The sequence below is a fragment of the Protopterus annectens genome, chromosome 11.part0 (assembly GCF_019279795.1).
Source record: "Protopterus annectens isolate FY-2018-M chromosome 11.part0, PAN1.0, whole genome shotgun sequence".
NCBI classification, from domain to species: Eukaryota; Metazoa; Chordata; order Ceratodontiformes; family Protopteridae; genus Protopterus; species Protopterus annectens.
The window spans coordinates 232,683,382-232,705,379 of record NC_056745.1 but is presented as its reverse complement, the minus strand read 5'-3'; the positions used below and the strand labels follow the sequence as shown (position 1 = coordinate 232,705,379).

Here is a 21,998-nt window from a genome sequence, read left to right as displayed (position 1 = left end):
TGTGACCTACTGCAAAAATAATCAAAAAGAAACGGTCTGCTTTCCTACACTGATGCACTCATTTCAGATGACACCTACCGGCTTATATTAAGGGTATGTAGGGCCATCTTCTCCTCACATTTCTAACATCTAAAATTGAAGACAGAGGTTCAGGGAACCATTCTGAAATCAAGTTTGGATAGACCAGCGGGTCTACCCTGACAGATGTCCTGTCTTTAAGAAAGTCCAGATTTGGTTCCCAACATATAAGGGCTATAAGCATTAACACTCATCCATCTACCTATGTGACTGAATAAACATCAAGAAACTTCAACAAGGCATCTTTATTCCTCCTACAGGTTGAACATCAGAGAGAGTCTCTCTTAGATCTGCTAGCTGAAGTGATATTATATGGTCTAATCCTTTATCCTCTGTTTCTAATACCCTGAACCCTCTTGATAGGGAAATCAGGCTTTTCAAATAATAACGTCATATACCTTAAGGTCTGCTAAGCTTTCACACAAGAGGCCTCAAACAGCTGGACATGAACACAGCTCACAGCAATAAAATGTATTATTTCCCCTGCACAATTTCATAATCCCACATTTGAATTATTCATTCATGAGTCTAACAGTCAAACAAACTTACATCACCATTCCCATCATTGTGCTGATTAGATCTCTCAAAACGAGAATCACTACCTCTAATAAAAAGTTGGGGAATGTTTTTGCAATTTGGAAAATTAACTAGCAGCTTGGGATAAATCAGGCTTCAATTTCACAAAATTTCAGTAAAATTTAACATGATGCACCAACTCTCAAAACAGACAGCAGTTACTACACTTTCAATAACTGAATATTGTGCTTGTGCTACAGAAATTCCTAAAGCTTTAAGTCTTTCAAAGTCAAAAATTACCATAAACGGTAAATGAGCAGATCTGCAGGATTCCACCTGTCCCTTAAGGGTTAGGACAAACTGCAAGTGTCTAGGAATCATTAAATATGACAGTTCAGAAGTGTCGACATTCGTACTCCTTTACGTCTTTCCTAGAACTACTGAGCCACTGGGAGAAAGTTTTCCTCTAAGGAAGCTTTATTTTCTTTTATTTGTCATGCTTTGCCATTATTTAAGTTCCTGAAATAATACCAAAGCACATACCATATATTTTTCATTGTCTTGCCATTTTTCAAAATGAAAATACTCTGAAAAAACATATTTGAGGCAGAAATCAACCTTAAAACTAATGGGCATTGGAAGATACAAAATTAGTTTCAAATCTGAATCAAAGAAACCTCCACAGTTAGAAATTAAAAGTACAGTTGTGCAAAATCTTACCATAACAGTAAAAGTCCTTCTCTTCACTGCTGCAGTATTCTAAACCAGAAGTAATCTCCCACCCAGGGTAGCATGACACTTGGCCAGTATACCAAAGCCTAATGATCCTGTATGTGCTACACGTCACACACATGCTCCGCGCACAGAACGTAGGGCATAAAAAGGGACTTATGGGTGCAGCTACCCAGAAATGAATTGCGCCAGAAGAGAAAAGTCTCCACAGGACAAAGGAGTTCATGCACATCTAGAAGCAAAAAATGCAGAAGAATAAGGGGAAACCCTAAGTCAGAAGGGAATCTAAAACAAAACCCAGAACAAACAAGAGGGGGTTGGAGGGAAGGAGCAAATACTGCAACAGTGAAGAGAAAGACATCTAGTGTTATGGTAAGATTTTACAAAACTGCACTATGCCCTTCTATATCATTGTTGCAGTACTCTAAACAGAAGGGACAGTGAAAAAGCAAGAGTCCTTTAAAAACCCATATAAAATGGTTCTAGCAAAACCTGCTTTGACCCTATAATGCTTAGAAAAGGTATGCACTAAAGACCAAGTAGCAGTTTCAGGGAAGGAATTGGCATCCAACCCCTTGGAGAAGGCAACAACCCTGGTGGAATGAGCTCTAACAGAACTTGACAGATATTTGCCATGAAAAGTATAACAAAAGGAAATGGCCTTAGACACCCAGGAGGAGATGGTTTGCTTAGAAACAGCCAACCCCAATGTCTTGGGATGAAAGGAAACAAAAAGCTGATTAGACTTATGAATGACCTTAGTTTTATCCAAATAGTACCTGAGCTGTCTGTGTAAATCCAAGGTATGCAGGACCCTCTCACTAGCAGACTGGGGAGAAGGGAAAAAGGGAGAGTTGTAACAACTGATTCAAGGACAACTCATTTTACTACCTTGGGCATAAAAGAAAAATGAGTACAAAGGGACACCCTGTCAATGTGAAAAACCAAAAGGAGGAGGAATGGCCATAAGGGGCTGGAGCTCAGAAACCCTCTAAGCAGAAGAGCAAGCCAGCAACAAAACAGTCTTCCAGGAACAATGTTGCAAAGAAACAGAATCTGCAGGCCTGAGTCAAATTTTCCAAAACAAAAGTAAGTTCCCAAGGAGGAAGAATAGGTTTCCTTGGAGGCTTAATATGCAGGACACCTTTAAGAAATTCTTTGACCTCAAAACAAGAAGCCAAAGGAGGATTCACGGATGGACAAGCAGAAATAGCTGACAATTCGGCCTTCACAGAAGAATAGGCCAGGCCAGACAGGCGCAATTCACACAAATAAAAGAGGACCAGATGGACCCCCACTGAAAAAGGGTCCTGATTAAGAGGATGGCACCAGACAGAACATCTTTTCCATTTGGACATATAAAGTTTTCTGGTTGAGGGTTTCCTTACCTCCTGCAAAACCCTGAGCATGTCCTCAGGAAAGAGGTGCCTGACAGGGATCAAAACCCTATTATCCATAGTGTCGGTTAAAGAGTGGACAAGTGAGGATGGATGAGAGACTTCTTATCCTGTGTGGGGGAACTCAACCAGTGAGGTAACTTGCAGTGATTGCCCCTGTCCAGATACATTAACAGGGGGAACCAATGTTGTCTTGGCCAAAAGGAAGTCACTAGCAAGATTTTTGGCGAGTCCAACTGAATCATCTGCAGGACTCTTGGAAGTAGAGGAAGAGGAGGGAACGCATAAACATTTGCTTTCAAGTAAAAGAAAGGGCATCCGTCTTCCATGCCAGATGGCATGACAATCTGGAACAGAAGACAGAAAGCTGCCTGTTCAGAGGCGAGGCAAAAAGATCTACCTGAGGAATACCCCACTGATGGGCAATGTCCAGAAACACATCTCTGTAAAGCATCCATCCATGAGCCTGTGTTTTGGACCTGCTCAGAGAGTCTGCCACAAGATTGTGCTCTGAAGGAAATGTTTGCTGTCTGAAGAGGTATCCTGGACAGGAGGCAAGATTTTATGCCTCTTTGCTTGTTGACATTCCACATTACTGTAGTGTTGTCTGTGTACATCTTTAATGGGCCTGGAAAGAACATGGGGTGAAAAGCTTGAAGGGCCTGAATAAGAGCTCTCATCTCTTTGCTGTTGATATGGTTTGACTTCTGATGGTGGAGGGGCAGAGACCCTGACCTTTCAGGTGAACTAAAGAAGCTCTTCATCCCATGTCTGAGGCACTGGTGAACAATAACTGAGAAGGGACTGGAGGCTGAAAGGGAAGGCCTCGGTTGACAGCACACTGTTGAATCAACTATGCAAATTCCTTCTTTAGAAAGGGGGAGAGTGAGGTACACTGAATTCCGGTGTGTGACAATGCAGCAGCCAAAGTGACCTGAGGTATCATATGCAGTCTGGCAAGAGGAAGCACTGGAATCAAAGAGGTAATGAAGAAACTTCATGGCTGGCATGGCAGTCAGAGGAAGAAGAGAATGAAAGAAGGCCGTCACTGACAAAACTTTTGGAGGTGGAGGACAGACCAACATTGACACTGTCTGAATCCTGCGTCCCCAATACACATGATCCTGAGAGGGAGTTGGTACAGACTTTTGGAAGGTGATAGTGAACCCCAGACTTTGAAGAAGAGAGATAGTGAACTCCAGATCCTCTAACAGGTGACTGGGAGAAGGCGCCTGAAGCAACAGATTTGTCTAGATAAGAAAAAATCTGAAAGCCTTGGAGCTTGCAAAAAGCAATCATAGACGCTAGGCATTTTGTGAATACTCTTGGTGCAGTAGAGAGGCCAAAGGGAAAAGCAGAAAACTGAAAATGAAAGGAAGACACAGAGAAACGTAAACACATCCTGAAAAGAGGGTGAATAGGGATATGAAAGTAAGCATCTTTTGGATCCAAAGACACCAGAAAAGCCTATGGTAGTAAAAGAGGAAACAGGGTTTGAAGAGTAAGCATCCAAAAAGAAGGACCTTGAGAAAGGTGTTGAACAGGGAGAGATCCAGAATAGGTCTCCAAATGCCCTCCTTTCGCGGAACCAGGAACATCCTAGAATAAAAACCCTTTCCCACTTGGGAAGGGGGGGACAGGTTGAATGGTTCCTTGGTTCAAAAGGGGCCCTAAAACTTCCAGGAAATGAGGAAGTTGCTCTAGAGGAGGTTGAGGATTCCCTGAAATAAGAGGGAGAGGCTTCCATACATTAAGTAACCCTAACAGCTAACAGAAAGAACCCAAGAGTCTGAAGTGATGAGACACCAATTTGGAAGACAGAGAAAGACGAAGGGAGAAAGGAACATAGTCTTCTCAGATAAAGGAGGCTTCTGGGCCACAGAAATCTGAATAGCCTTAGCTGAGGGGGGGCGCCTACTATCCTTCCTGCCCTTGGAGGCCTGGCGGGGTTGCCTGCAAACAAAAGCAGATCTAGAAGCATAATTCCTCTGAAACGTATGGATAAGAGAGATAAAAATACATTTATGGTCCTGCAAGGCTTTGCCTTTCTCTCAAAGAGACTTAAACAGGTCAGCAACAGTCCCAAAAATGTTTATTCTTCAAAGCAGCATCCAACAACTTGGCCTTAATATTCTCAGGCAGAGACTGGAGACAAAGCCAAGAGTAACACCTCATGACAGACCCAAAAGCCACAGCCCTGTAACAGACATCACCAGCATCATAGCTACACTTAACAGAGTGGCAAGCCACTTGAGAAGCAGAACCTAAATGAGATAAGACAGAGAATATGACTTCAGAATCAGGGAGGTCAGACATAACCTGACAAGTCTGAGCAACCAAGGCCAGATCATACCTGGTCACATGGGTCTGGTAATTAAGAGGTCTAAAGGCCAAAGTAGAAGCACTGTAAATTTTCTTACCAATCCTCTCCATTGCCCTACTGAGGCAAAAGTTTGGAGGAGGCAAGAGCTTAGAAGATTTGTCAGAAGAGACTGACACCACAGCAGGATAAGCAGGAAGACATTTTTGACGATACTCAGGAAACTTAGGTTTCTTAGGAGCACGAGGCTGAAAATCAGGAGACTTGGAAGCAGCAATGAAAGTGTCTAACAAGGTAGCCAACACAAGAGGAATTGCCAGTGGTTTAGGAGTATCCATATGAAGCAACTCATAACATCTTCCTGCATAACAGACACTTGAGAGAAATCCCACTTAAGAGTATTCCATCAGACCAGGAATTGTGTTTCCCAAAGGACAATTCCTCAAAATGAGACTCAAGGTTAACAGACTCCTCATCAGAGACATATGTCAAAGGTGAAGGTTTCTGTGAAGAACAGAGCAAAGACCCCTCATCAGACACTGAATCCTAAATCTGAGGAATCTGGATTCCCTAAGCTGTTTAAAAGGAATAGAGGTCCAAGGAGGAGAAGGTACTGAAAACCCCTTGGAGGAGGCTTCAGGGCCATCAAAGCAGACAACAAACCCTGAGTAAACCCTTACCATTCTCTTTGAGGATCCTTAGGATGGACCAAAACATGCTTCACTTTTTTGTCTTTTCCTGGAAGGGACATCAGCCCTAACAAATACCGGAGGTTCAGACCCTTGGTGAGATTTGATAAGAGAAAGAGCAACCTCTTCCCTGACAAATATCTGTGGAATCCCTCTAGGGCCATCTGAGATAATCAACCAAGGTTCCCCCTTGACATCCAGAGCAGATGCCTGCAAAGCCTCAGAGGACATGTGAAAATATGGATCCATAACAGCCACTGACAGAGTCACTACAGAGGAATCTGATGTTGATGCTAAATGACCTCTAGAAGCAGGGATGTCTGGTGGAGGCTGAACAGCTAAAGAATCTGGACAGGACTTCCTGGCCTTCTTTTATCCTAGCGGGAGTATCTTGAGGTTAAAGGGTTCGGCAATAATACCCTGGGCTAACTGTTTAAGCCACTGGTTTATTGATAAATGCCCATTGAAGAGAAATGGCTTCTGAGAGTCTTAGTCACAAATGCTTTAAAGACTCTACAAGAGGTATGGTCATGGGAAGCACACAAACAAAAAGGCACTGTTTGTGATGATCCTTATTGGGAATCTACCTCCCACAATGACATTTTCCCTTCTTGGATAACATGAACTCCAGGTAGCAAAATAAAAGACCAAGAAAAAAAACCCCAACAGGGCACTTATGTGGAAGCTAGGAATTCAGCACAGCAACAAGGCATTCAGACCAACTACCAATAATGACGTTTGATCTGGCAGCAAAGTAGTTTTGGGTAGCTGGATCAGTATTGCCCCTTTTATGCCCTATGTTCTGTGTGGGGAGCATAAGTGTGACGTACGGCACATACACGATCATTAGGCTTTAATATACTGGCCGAATGTCATGGTCCCCTGGGCAGGAGATCCTTTCTGTTTAGAATACTTCAGCAGTGATATAGAAGGACATGTCTGTGCTACACGCACAAGTAGGGATTTCAACCATCTGTAACAAACTGATTTTAGAACCTTAAAAAGAATAAGTTCTGTCTATGGTTACACCAGCTAGAAATCAGGCATAAGCCTATAACTCCTTCATAGAAAATGAGGAAAACAATGACCAACACATTACAAGTAAGTCTTGTGGCTGTACTTGATATTCCAGAAAAATACCTTAGAACAGTGGATCCAGCTAGGTTCAGATTAATACAAGGTATGATGTAATCCATGCTGTGCTACCTTGTAGCAAAAATAATCTGTTAGCATTTAGTACCTTAAAATGTAGGAGTGTTATCAAAATTCTCATCTTCCTCTTATGGAACTAATCTGACTGTATGGCACTTATAGAATAAAGTAATAAAACACTGATGAAGTCTGGTATCTGCATCTAATGTCTTCAAGTGGCTGAAAGATTCTGAGTACTAAGACCAGTGCAGGTGAGAAGGGCACAACAGCTACAGCCACTGGACTTCATCACTACTACTTATCTGTGTAAAAAAGCTCTTAGTGGATTTTTGTCTTTATAACCTTGTCTTAAAGGATGCAACCAGCTTCTACATGTAGCAACAGGTCTATAATATATCCTTGAAGCATCAACTATTTGAACACCTAAAGGACAACTCATAAACAGCGAAAGCTGAAAAGCACAAAGGGCCACTTCTGCAAATCTTTTCACAGGGAAAAAATTTGCTTGGCCAGCGAACAGACAAACTTTCAAACCCTAATCAAGTGGGGGCTGTGCCCCCCCCCAACTAAATATACCAACTCCGAGATGGCTCTACATTGGAGAAAAGGGCAAATTCATGATAAAGTACAGTTTTGTACCTACCATAAATGTAGATGTTCGAGGATTCCCTTGCTGCAGTCCTGACTATTGGGTATAGTCCGCGTCTCAGTCGGCCCGAATACCAGAGTAGACTGGCGTACTAATCGCATGACCGGCGTCATTTCCTCAGTCTTTTCTTGCCCCAGATGTCAGAAGACCCAAAAGACAAGTCCCAAAACAACCTGCACCAATAAACATGTACAATATATACAGTAAAATATATACAAAAATATAAGCATGTAAAGGCACCTACACAACCACCCTGAAACACAGAGGGAAGGAGGGAGTGGACTGCAGCAGGGAATCCTCGAACATCTACATTTATGGTAGGTACAAAACTGTACTATGTTCTCTTCCCTTGCTGCAGTCCTGACGGTAGAATCCCAAAGCAGAGGTAAGGGAGGCTGGCAAATTATAAAGTAGCAGGAGCTGACAACATGCCTTGTAAAACAGCTGTGGCAAAACCAGCTCTAGACTTAGAGTATATAGGCAGGTGATAATGCCTAGAGAAAGTATGCACTGAACTCCAAGTAGCTGCTTCCAGAATATCCTTAGTTGCCACCCCCTTAGAAATGCTGTTGAAGTGGCAGTAGCCCTAGTGGAATGAGGCCTAATCCCAGCTGGAACCTCTTTGCCATGATGGGAATAACAAAATGCAATGCAAAAGCCAATCCACCTAGAAATAGTTTGTTTTGACACAGGTTTGCCCTGTGAACTTAAAGCAAAAGAAACAAGTAACTGCTGAGACTGCCTAAAATCTTTAGTCCTGCTCAAATAAAATTGCCTGTGTACATCTAAAGTGTGCAAAATCTTTTCCCCTTTATTTTGAGGATCTGCAAAAACGTAGGCAAATGAATAGTTTGGTTTAAAGCCACACTAGAAACCACCTTAGGCATAAAGGAAGGATTCCCTGTCCTTATGGAAAATCAAGGCTCTACTGCCATAAGGGCCTGCAATTCAGACACCCTTCTTGCAGAAGTAATAGCCAACAGAAAAGCTGTCTTCCATGACAAATATTTCAATTCAGCAGTAGCTGCCGGCTCAAAAGGTTGTAGAGTAAGTTTTTCCAACACAAAATTGAGATCCCAAGCAGGAGTAGGAGCTCTCTTATATTCTTTGCCCCTAGAAACTGCTTGAACAAAGGATCGAAAACAAAGGTGGGTCACAATCATAGTGAGCTGAAATTGCTGCAGCATGAATCTTTATGGAAGAGAAAGACAAACCTTTGTCCAATAACTCAGTAAGATATTGAAGAGCCACACTCAAATTAGGCTCTGAAATCTCCAAATTCTTTGCTGTACACCAAAATAAAATCTCTTCCATTTTCTCCTAGTACTAGGCCTTCTAGCTTCCATAATCACATTTAAAACTTGTTGAGGAAGCTGAGACCTTCCATGTTTCAACACAGAATATGCCAAGCTGTGAGATGGAGAGATTGGAGCTTGACATTGAGCAGATGACCGTCCTTCTGAGATAACAGATGAGGAATCAGAGGTAAAGGCCATGGAGGTTCCTTTACAAGACTCCTTAGAAGTGGGTACCAGTGTTGCCGAGGCCAATCTGGAGCTATCAAAATCATCCTTGGCCTGTCCTGTCTGACCTTTAGTAATACCTTTGGAAGAAGAGGTAGAGGTGGAAAAGCATAGACATGAAGGTTTTCCAACTGAAAGACAGAGCATCCACTTTCCAAGCTGTGTGATGAAACCCCTTTGTGCAATACTTTGGCAGCTGGTGGTTTAGTGGACAGATCTATGTCTGGAGTTCCCCATGACACTGTCAATTTCTGAAATACATGAAGATCCAGTTTCGGGATCCATGATTTGTCTGCTTAATACATCTGCTAGGAGTTCTGTGCTCCTGGCAGAAACCTTGCCTGAAGAGTCAGTTGCAGGTCTCCCATAAAATCATTGCTTGCCTGCATAGAGGATAAGAATGTGTTCCCCTTGCTTGTTGATGTACCACATGACAGTTGTGTTGTCTGTCAGAATCAACACCTGCCCTGGAAGAAGTAACTCCTTGAACGCCATCAATGCAAACTGGACTGCTAACATCTCCTTCATGTTGATATGTAGATGCTGTAGTCTGGCAGGCCACTTGTCTTGTATCCACTTTCCATTTAGATGAGCTCCCAAGCAGTGTCCGAGGCATCTGTCGTTAAAATCTGACTCGCCTCTGGCGGGTCACAGAGAGTCCCTTGTTTAGGTGACATTCCTGAGCCCCCCACAAGAATTCCTTTTGACGGCAAGGTATTATTTGTATGACAGTCTCCAAATCTTGGTAGTGCTGTGTCCATACATTTTGAGATACCATTGCAGCTTCCTCATATGCAGTTTGGCATTGGGAAGCACCAGAATACAAGATGCCATGAACCCTAATGCTTGAAGGACTGTCCTTGCAGTCAGCACGGACTGATGAGATAGTTGATGGAAGTAAAGTGACAGACTCTTTTGTTTGTCCGGGGTTAAAAGGCCATCTGGGCTGCTGTATTCAGTCTCACACCCAGAAAGCACATGTCTTGAGAGGGTACTAGACTGGACTTTATTTCGTTCACAGAATACCCTAGGCATCTTAGCACTGCTATGACATATTCCAGATGCTGTAGAAGGTGTTCTTTTCTTGAGCCAGAATCAGGCAGTCGTCCAAGTAAGGATAAATTTGAATGCCTTGAAGCCTGAAGTAAGCTATCACTGGAGCCAGAACCTTTGTGAATACTCTGGGCACATGAAGGTAAGCTTCCTTGAGATCCAAAGTTACCATCCAGTGATCCTTGCCCAGCAGAGGTAACAGTTGCTGTAACGTCAACATCTTGAACTTGGGAATGTCCAGATAAGTGTTGAGGATAGATAAATCCAAAATTGGTCTCCACGTGTTCCCCTTCTTTGGTACTAGGAACAGGCGAGAATAAAATCGAAGCCCCTTTCTGACACAGGGACTGGCTGAATAGCCCCTATCTGGAGTAACTGAGAAACTTGCTTGAGAGCCTCTTTTCTTTGTGGAGGAGGAACATCTGGCATGCCTTTGAAAGGGGCATTGTGTGGAATAAAATCTGTACCCGTGATGAATGATATCCAGCACCCATCTGTCTTGAGTGATTAAATCCCAATTTTCTTTGAAAGACAATCTTCCTCCCAAAGGAGCTGCCAGACGAGAGTCCACTGGCAGCTGAAAGCAGGTCATTGGGTCTGCTTACGAAGGACTGCCCTGCCCTCACCAGAAGTCTGAGCAGGTGAACTGTCTGATCTAGGCCTAATGAGCCCTGCCCCTACCACGTCTAGATCTACCCCTAGACTGGGAACCATAAGCAGGATATGTCCACCCCTTAGCAGGCCAATTTCTACTAAACTTGGAGGTTGCACCTGCAAAAATCTTTAACAGTCTGCATAGACTTAGCTTTGTCCTCCATTTTCTTTAAAACTGCTTCCAGGCGGTCCAAACAACACATCAGACTGTAAAGGAGCATCCAAAATCCTGGTCTTAACATGCTCAGCTAAATTCTGATCCTTCAACCATGCATGTCTGCGAAGAACAGAACTAGTAGCAGCCACCCTCGAGGAGGCCTGAACAGCATCAAAACCACACTGCAAAGAATGCTTACCCACTTGTTCAGACACATGAACCAAATCCAGCAATTCTTTACACTCAATACCTTTATCCAAAGCATCCACCTTAGATTTCAATTGTGAAAGGAGATAATTCTGATATTTCAGCATATGAAATTGACAATTCAACGCCCTCATGGCTAGAGTGGAAGAAGTATATACTTTCTTACCCCACCTATCCAAAGCCCTTGCCTCTTTATCAGAGGGTACAGGATTTTTAACAACAGAAGCTTTAACACCTTTAGGCCCCTGAGAAACAGTTTCTGGGTCTGCCCTGGGACTCTTAAACAAATACTTATGAGCTTGGGCACCCTATAATATCTATCAGGCTTAACAGGGCAGGAGGCAAGGAATCAGGGTTCAGAGAAGCCTCTGCAAAACATCCTCCACCACATTCAACACAGGAGGAATAGCTAAGGGCCTATGCTGAGGCAAAACAAGAATTCCCTAAGCCTTTTCTGGAGTCAGAGTAATCTTGGCCTTCCCATTTAAAGTGCTCCCTCATGGAGTGAAGAGTCTCTGAAAATGAGAAATCCTCAGGAGGGAAGCTGAAGGAGTGGAATCATCCACATCAGAATCAGAATAAGCAGGAAACTCTTGCAAGTCTTCCACAGAAGACTCTGGCGCCTGTGAACACTGTTCAAAACTATCAAACTCCTGTTCCACCCTAGGCCTCTTATCAGGTGGGGGCATAGAACCTCTAATCAGAGTAATCAAATCTTCAGCCATTTTAAGCATATGTTTCTTAGGCACGAGCCGAAATGCTTGGAGAAGCCCCTACAGAAGCTGAACTTGGCCTTCCTCTAAAAGAAGCTCTGGAAACAGAAGGAGGCCCTAACTACCTTGGGAAGAGAGGAAGAACAGTTACCTGAGAAGCCCCTCAGCCTGGCCTACTTCCTGAGAGGGCACATCCTGTAACAGTAAAGTATCTGCCTGAGACTCCATAGAGACTCCTGGCAAAACCTCTGGCTCCCCTGAGCCTTCTAAAGGACCGGCGTCCGGGACTGCGGTTCCTCACCCCTAGACTTCACTGTTTTGTCCTTGCGCTTCTTAGATGAAGCAGGCCGGAGCATCCGGCGGCATAGTATAATTGCAACGCTTCCCAAACACTAACCTAGCACAATCGAGCCTCCTCTTAATAGTGCGCTTATTAAACCTAGCACAAGGGCAAACAACAACGTCGTGCTCAGGCGCTAAACAAGCTATACACAATGTATGATAATCCGTATGCGGTATCTGCTTCCCACAAGAAATACAGTTATTCACTTTTTCTGACATCCGTAATATACTGAGGCAAGAAAAACCAAAATGTTCCCCAGGTTACTTAGCCAACTCTGTACTCGGTCTGAAACTCCGGTTGGAAAATCTCAGAACGCCAACCTGCACTTCGCAAAATTGCTTCTGCATCGGACCATGCGGCAAAAAGACTGAGGAAATGGCGTCGGTCATGCGCATTAGTACCCTGGCGTACTGGCGTCAGTCTAAGGCGCCATGACCGGCCAGCCTCTCTCTGGTATTCGGGCCGACTGAGACGCGGACTATACCCAATAGTCAGGACTGCAGCAAGGGAAGACGAAGAACATTGGCCAAACAAATTTTTTCCCTGTGAAAAAATTTGCAGAAGTGGCCGTTCATGGTTTTCAGCTTCTGATGTTTATAGGTCGACCATTAGGTGTTCAAATAGCTAATGCTTCGAGGATATACTATAGACCCAGCAACGGAGCTGGATCTAAAGAAGGACCTTAATTTGTACAGCATTACAGATGACGGAGAGGTCAGGTAGCCTGGAACTTTGTATGCTAGGCTTTTAGTCTTGAAGGTAATGCACATGAAACTCTCAATATCAAATCTTTGGCATATTTTTACTGAAGTAATCATTTACCCCATTAACAATCATTAGCAAATTTGGCAATCCACACCCCATTTCCCATGTTTATAGACACGAAAATTACTTGTATACTTACACAGGCATGCATACTTTATCACAACCAATAAAACATTTTTTGGAGGTGTGAATAAACTAAAATACCTGGAGCAAGTGAACACAGACACAGCACTAATATGCAAACTCTATAAAACTAGCATAGTAAAGAACAAACTGAATTTCAGACCCTGCACCTGTGAGGTAGATCCTATCATATTGCCCATGTTCTTAAAAATAATGGGAATGCATAAAAGGAAGCCTGCATCAAATATAAATGAAATCATTTTTTTTCATATTTCAGTGTAGTTCTGACAGTTTTCAAACATTTTCTACCCAATCCCTTACAGTGCCTACCTCTACTAACTCTAAACCCAACTACTTCTCTTTTAAATCCATACAGACCTCTTATATCAAAAAACACCTATCAAAACTAAAAACCTACCTAACAGCTGACCAACTCCCTAATGGCTTCTTAAAACTGCTGCAAGCTCCATTGCCTATCCCATATCTATCTGAATCAATCATTCTATCGCAGAACAATATGTCCCCATACTATGGAAAATATCCCACATCATCCCCCTCCACAATGGAGGCCCGTTTAAAGATCCTTCTAATTATCAGCAATTGCCATTCTCTCACTCGTAGCCAAACTTTTAGAGTAATGTATCCATAAGCAGCTCCTAGACAACCTCACTACAAATAACCTTTTATCTAGTTCACAGCACAGCTTCCGTCTAAAACACAGTACTTCCACAGCCCTCATAAGTTTCACTAACTACATCAACCTCCTTAAAAACAATGGACAACTAGTCTCTACTATATTCCTTAATATGTCCACAGCTTTTGATACGGTATCCCACCAGGTACTACTCACCACTCTAGCCTCCTTCAACATCAACTCTTCAGCTCTCAACTTGTTCTTTAGCTACCTCACTAATCAACAACAGGCAACTAAATGGGATAATAAACTCTCCACACTCCTCCCAGTCTCCGTTGGGGTTCCTCAGGGTTCCATCCTTGGCCATCTCTTTTTTATTATATTCACAAATAGTCAAAACACTGCCACTAAATCTGCTTCTATCATTCAAAATGTTGACGACACTACTCTTATTTGTTCTGCTCCCACACCCCAAGAACTCCAAGATAAAATTGCATAAGTTGTTTCTAAATATTGAAAATTACCTAAATTAACTTCAACTCATCCTAAACCCAAACAAAACAAAATTAATTATCTTTTCTGACAGTAAATCCAAAGAAAAACCACTTCTCTCCATCTACTCTACTTAATGACACTATAATAGAACCAGTTAACCAAACAAAACTACTTGGCGTCACACTAAACAACCTAACATGCAATAAACACATATCACTCACAGTTAAGAAAGTTCACATCAAACTTGGTGCTCTATATAGTGCCAAGCCTTACCTTAGTCAAAATGCCAGACTAGCCCCAGCCAGATCCCACCTTCTAGCTACTGTTCTCAACTTTTCTCTAACCTGCGCAAGTCTGATTTACATCTACTTGATTCCTGCTATAACAAAATAGCAAAATTTGCTGCTAATATACCAAACAGGACCAATCATTGCCTTGCTATTCAAAAATTACACTGGCTTGAATTTCCCAATCTGTCATTGCTCAATCAGCTCACCACTGCCCACTCTATTATCCACAAACCTGAAATCTAGTCTGCACTCTCAAACCTAGTGCAACTAAATACCAAACCCAGGACCCTTAGCTCATCCGATAAACTTATACTCAAGGTTACAAAGTTCCATAATTACTTCGGTGACTCTCTCTTCTCCTTCAAAGTGGCCAAACAGTGGAACCTATTACCCCAGAATATCTTAAAAAACACAGATCAGTCACAGCTTCAAAAAAACTCCTAAAGGAATACCTTACTCAACAATGGCTATGCTCCTCATACTCCTGGCTAGTTTCTCATGCCTTCGATCAAATGTTTTCTGTTCTATCTTCTTGTCTTACTTCTTCCAAATGAAAATACCATAATGGTTTTTAGTTTTATATAAATATATATATATATATATATATATATATATATATATATATATATATAAAATGAGTTTCATATTACTGTCTATAGTAAGGCTTAGGAAATGTAATGTTTTCTGTTTTACATTCCTCTTTGTAAATTGTGATTGTTGGCAATTGTCAAATTTTTGGTATATTGTTTGTAAATCTTTTAAATGTTTTTGTAATCTTTTTGTACTATTGTTATGGAGCTTATCTCCCTAGCTCTACGTTGAAAAGAGGCTACTTGCCCAGCCAGACTCTACCCAATTAACAAATTTAAAATAAAACAAATAAATAAATAAAACTCACACAAAATAGTCTCAAGCAATTTGGAATTACTTTATACTCTTATGACATGAACTCAGCAAAATTAATTTTGTGACCACTGTATCCAAACAGAATCTTGCTTCTTTTATGTTTAATGGTTTGGTGAAAATATTTAAGAAAGATAGAAGGGGAATGTTTCATTTGGAGTACTTGGATTCTGTGTGAATTTATCACGGAGTTCAACACATTATCATGTATCTGTCCAACAACTTTGAGATGCTCAAATGTTAAACAGGAAGTACATCCCTCATTCAAATTAATGTATACTTGAAATAAAAAATGAACCTTCTCTTACAAATGTGAAGTTATGGCAGAGCATTACATTCTAATGGCAACATTTAAGAAACAACGCCTTTACAATCTCCCATAGGCATTAACCCCTAAGTCTTTGAATGAGCATCCTTACCTCTCTAACAGTGCTCTTCTTTCATCTTGATTATTCTGTACTGTTGCCTCTAATACTGCAATTTCACCACGCAAGTCATCAGTCTGCTTTTCTAATTCACCAACTCGACGCTGGCTGCTCTGCCATTCTTTTTTCAATGTAGCCATGTTTTCATTAAGTGCTGTAATCTGCATGTTTGATTTGGCTAGTTCTTCTTCATGTTTCTTCTTTTGTTCATCACTTTCCTTCAAAGCTGCATTCTGTAGGACACATTTTGATCAACAAAATACAAGCAAAACAATTTAGGATTTACAGCAAGTAGACATAATTAAACTTATTACCTCTTTTCTTTCTGCATATATGGTAGCGAATGTGTCAAAACATCTGGTAGTGTTGAAACTACATTAACAAGTACTTGTCTCTCATTTAAGATTTATTTTTGTCAAATACTTAAGAGTTAAAATACAGTACTGATCAGAACTCCTCTGATTTTATTTACAATACATCTTTTTACAGTTACATGCCAATGATGAAATCAATTAATACATCAGGTAACAAATGTGAAACTACGACAATGCCATTTTAAACACATGTTCAACTTCAAGTGTTAAAAATAACATAATTGATTCAATACAATATTTATAATGCACAAGCTGCAGATAAATCCAGTCCACATTACAGAAATGGACACTTGGGATAAACTACCTGTTAAGAAAAGTTTTTGCACAATATTACAAGTTAAGAGATTACTACAAAGAAATGCTACTGCAGTGTACCAGAAAACAAAAACATAGATATACATAAATGAAATAAACATACAGAAATGGTGTGAGGAAAAAGAATAAAGTGGGAACCAACATATTACAAAGGTGTGCATGACTAGACGGAAAAAAGGAGGAACAGGGTATTTTGCAACACTGTGGAATATACATAGCACAATAGGGCCTGATGCTGCTTAGGAACGCAGAACTGACCGTGAGAGCATTCTTTGAAAAAATGGTTGCATAGTAAATCAGAGCAAGCCCACTGCTGGCAGCAGCCACACTACTTAAACAGTGTTTTATTTTATTTATCCTTTGTTGAACAGGTTAGTCTCATTAGACTAGCAGTCTCTTTTAAAGGGAAACCCAATGTGGGATTTATACTATTAGGGAAATTTGGCCAGAGCATCAGGGAACTTCACCTACTCATCATTGTTGTGAGTGGGACCCATTTTGGAGGAGCACTTCATGTTTCCATTCCAGGCACAGAGGTGGCCCGGGGAAACAGTGAGCCAGATGGAGAGAGGAGGAGATGATGGAGTAGTGAAAGAAATGAAGGCAATAGCAAATACTGAGACCAAAGAATATGTGCACGATTCTGAGGAAATGTTTTAAAGAAAACTGTTTGATGGAAATGACTCAGCAAATGATGGATGCATAATTTTAACCCTTCAGTTGGGAGGGTTGCAGGAGTACTTACTTAAATAAATGGTAGTGCAGAGTGAACCAGAAAATGAAGGAGATGTTTCCTGGGGAGATATTATGGAGAAAATACAAAGGCAGGATGCAGAGTCATTCCTGAAGAACAATGGTGAGATGGAAAAGAAAACATATTGCAGAGAAAGTAAAAAAGCAAGAGTGGAGTAGCAAAAAAAGGCAGAAGAAAATGAAAAACAGAACTACATGGTAAGAATTCGAAAATAAAAAACAGAAGTACATGGTAAGGATTCGAAAATAAAAAACAGAAGTACATGGTAAGGATTCAAAGTAAAGAACACAAAGAAATGGACTGGTATGAAGTGTGGAACAATTTAATAGCTCTTTTCGGTGTACAAGTACATGATGTAAGAGCATTTATTCTTATTAACAAAAACATTTTATTTGAGACTGTTTTTTTTTTTCAATGAAAAATTTTCTTGGAGAATATGAAAAGAAGAAATTTTATGTGATAAAAGTATTTAAAGAAACAAAAACAAGATTCATATACAATTTTGAACAGAGGCAGAGACAGAAACTTTGAAAGGGCATTTTAAAGGTTTATTGTACAAAAGTACTGGAGATTGCAAAAGTTTACGACAAAAGGGGTTTATGGACTGGTGGCTGGGAATGTAGTACTGTGTTAAAAATAATGAGAAAACAATTATACATATATACCAAGCATGATAAATGTGGAGTGGAAGAGGGCTGTTGTAAAATACAGGGGACAACCAAAAACATGTTTTTGTGGAAAAAGACATTTGATAAGTACCTGTGACAAAAGAAAATGTTATATTTGTGGGGAAATTGGACATTATGCAAACAATAAGAGAAGAAAATGAACAAAGAGAAGAAATTTTAGTAGTAGTAGAAATAGAAGAAAACTTTGATGAAAAAAAATAATGCAAAGGACATAGAAGAATATTCTGAAATAAGTGATGATGAAGATATGAACTGGAAGGTAATAAAAGGGTAAAAAAGGTACATTTTTACCATAGAGCTCCATTTGTGTTGTCCATATCATCCTTTATTCTCATTTATGGGTCAGATCTGAAGTGTCGGATCCATCTTGGCCTTTCCAATCGTTTGAGGTCTTCAGCAAAGCTAGTGGGCCTCCTTCCCTACCCATAATGCAGTTCCCCATCTTCCTCAGATCTTGTTTGGCCACTTATAAGAAAGGACTAATCCCTATAGCATCTATATACTTTATGGAACAATGCCAACATTTCTGAGGCTATGGAGATCCATAATTCCAGTGTCCACTCAGTCTTCTAAGAGTTTTGGCAGGGAGGATGGGTTGTGAGAATAAAGGATGAGATGGACAACACACATGGAATGTTATGATAAGAATATAACTTCTTTATGTGTTGCTGTCAATCTCACCTTTATTCTCACTTATGGGACCGCATTCCAAGCAACCAACTCCTGGGTGGCTCATGGGAGAGTATTCCTCAGAATCACAGAACCAAAGGAAGCCCTACTTCTGGAGGCCAAATCCACTGTGTAATGAGTAATATAGGTATGCGGTTTTGCCCATGTAGCTGCAGCACAAATATCATCCCAAGGTAATCTTGCTTGAAAGGCTGCAGATGTCACTACTGCTCTGATAGAGTGAGCTCTAACAGGAAAGGAAAGAGATCCTTTTTATTGTCTGTTGGAGCTGAATATATGTTACTTTTTGTGACCTTTTGAGCTTGTAGTGAAATCTTTTGTCTAGAAGGGCCTAGCTGTTTTCTTTGTGGGAGAAAGATTTCAGTCTGGTTTGATCTAGTTAGAAGCTCTCCTACAACTCTGTGTTATTTTGATTGGATAATGTGACTGGTTTCTATTTCTCTGCTTTTAATAGCCAGTGTTTTAAACCAGTCTGTACTTGTTTGCCCAAAGCCGTTCAAAGCTGCAGAGAGATAGGCCTTCTGCCATTTTCTCTCCTGTGATACTGGAAAAAGATAACTGCTTATTTTCAACTGTTTTCTGTACTTCTGTTTTACTGCATATTTATTATGTGCAACAGTTTTTAGATCCCATCCTTCCACCCAGTTGCTGTTATGGTCTTAAGCCTTGGTGGCTTTGAACTGCCCACCTCTAGTATAAAGCTGATACTGGACACTCCCCCAGTCACATTACATCAGCTCATTCTACTGTTTATAGTGAGAACTTTGTAAAGGCCCACCCCTTTAGGTTCTCAACCTGGAATTATTTTCTGTCTCCTCACTTTTTACTGAAAAAAATACCTCTTCCTAGTTCACTTTGCTGCTGTGCTTAAGAGTTCAACTGCATTTAGAATGCCGTGTTACTGCTTGTTGGTAGCCTCATTAAATTGATGACAGTATTCTACTGAATTGCTGCTTTATTTGTGCTGTCTGTTACTGTGTGATTGTGAGATACTGTTTTAAAGCAAACTACTGATTAACTATATTTCATTGCTATCTACTGCAATTCATTACTGTTTAACTGCATTTCGTCGTTGTTTAACTGTATTTTTTCATACTGCGAGTTCTATTCTGACTACAAGTGACTAATCTGTGCTTCATTGTGAGTTATTTTTTTACTGTGTTCTTAACCTTAAAATTGAGTAGTATAGTCCTGATACAGGTCTGCTGCACAGTTTTTAACTCTTTTTGAGGTATTCCAGCTACAAATTTTCCCTTAGTAGCACTTGTGTTATCATCTAGTAGTACTACTCTTAGAATTTCCTCCCTTTACCCTCTTAGCTATTTCAGTTTCTGACAAACATGGATGAACAATTTCCTACATTTTCTCCTGCTAGTCTGGTTGATATGGGTATCCTAAGACAGTGTAGCAACTGCCTCATGTACACGGACAACCCTCTACTACTACCACCTCGGAACACGATGTGTGAGAGATGCAATTACATTAAGCACCTAGTATCATTGCTCTTTCCCGCACAAACCAGTATATCTGGCACTGACATGGTTCGCAACATGAACACCACACCTCAAACACCACCCACACCTACATAACACACCACCACATATGTGGAGGTCCTCAACATAAGCATACCCAAACAAAAGAAACCTCTGAGGCATAAACACACGAAAACTCCACTGCCCACCACACCACACGTAGTCCACACATCTGAGTCTCATAGCCACTAATGCCATAAACCCAACATATTAGTCATTGGAGACTCCATTGAGAGACACACAGATGTGCCCTTCACCAGGCTGGATAAGGATAAAGTCACGGTTAATTGTTTGTCGGGTGCCAGAATTTGCCACATCATCAATGCACTCAAGTCTCTCAACAGGTACTGTTTTGACTCTGTCATAGTACATGCTGGAGTGAATGATTTGAGATGTACCTCCCTGGACTATATGAAGAGAGATGTGATCGGGCTCCCTGAATATGTGTCCCAGGCAGGTACGTTCCTAGTCTTAAGCAGCATTCTACCATCACCCAGAATGATGCCTCAGTGCAAACAGAAAATTACTGACAATTGGCTTAGTTTCAGGTGTCATTCCAAGGGGATCTAGTACCTATCAGCCTGGGATGACATGACTAACAAATCACGATGCTTTGCCAAAGATGGCATTCATCTGTCTCCCCTGGATTTCAGGCTTCTGGCAAAGGCTCTTGCCTCTCATATTGTGCCTTTTATAGGCTATGCCATGAGGTCAAAACTTCTAACATGAAAATTTCATCAAAACATAAATTAAAGGTCATGCTGCTAAATGCTAGGAGTCTAAACATGAGACAGCACTCACTGCAAGCATTCTTAACCCTGGAAGAAGCTGACATTTGTGCAGTCACAGAAACCTGGTTTAAAGCTGTGGAGAGCACCCCAGCCATACCAGGTTACTCATCCTATCATTCATTCAGACTCCAACTTGTGGGCAGCAAAACAAAAGAAGGTGGAGTTGCAATATATATATAAAAGACATACACACCTCTAGGCTGATCAAACAGTATGATGCACAGAAAAAAACACTCCAGGCGCGGTTAACAATTGGCAAGACCACTATTCAAATCATAGCTAGTTATAGGCCTCCAACTTTGACTCACGATGCCCACTCCACCTATCTGGGGCTCTTCGAATCTATCAAGATTCAACCCTTTACAATGATCCTGGGCAACTTTAACTATCCAACCAGAGACTGAAATAAATGAGTATGCCAAAATACAAATGCCTAGAGATTCCTTGATTTCAAAAATGCAATGGCCTTGGACCAGTTGGCTGACACCCCTACAAGAGGTGAAAATATCTTGGACTCAGTATTAAACAACATGAGTAACCACTGCAGCATCCCTACAGTGACATCATGCCTGTTAAGATCAGACCACAAAGCAGTCACTTTCGAAGTCACCATCTCCCCAACCCCCCCCCCCACTAGTCTGGTGGGGTCAAACAAAAAAAAAAAAAACTTCTCCAAAGCTGATTACAACCTCCTGAGGGAAGGTATAAACAGCTTCACAGCCCCCTCCCCCATCATAGGAAAGTACAGTTGTGTACACTTACCATAAATGTAGATGTTCCGAGTGTATTCACTGTTGCAGTCATTACATTTGGGTAATCTGCTGGCAGGTTGCCCTCAGTCAGCCTGATTAACAAAGTCTTGGGTCCTACGTCGGTTGCTGTCCCTTCTTCCATGACATCAGGTCGTCAGGGGTATAAAACATGCAGCTGATGCCATTACATCAGTTTTTCTTGCCCCAGATGTCAGGTGCCCTCCAAATGGGGAGCAAAATATATATAAGTATATAATTTAAAAACACAAAAAATATACCTACA

The 21,998-nt window shown here is 41.1% G+C and overlaps 1 protein-coding gene across 1 annotated transcript in view; it reads right to left on the bottom strand.

Moving 5' to 3' along the window:
* EEA1 (early endosome antigen 1) overlaps positions 1-21,998 on the bottom strand; it is a 1,728,461-nt gene that overhangs the window by 77,463 nt on the left and 1,629,000 nt on the right. Inside the window, exon 26 of the mRNA XM_044087190.1 lies at positions 15,813-16,051. Within this exon, the coding sequence (XP_043943125.1) occupies positions 15,813-16,051 (239 nt within the window). The remainder of the gene's footprint in view (positions 1-15,812; positions 16,052-21,998) is intronic.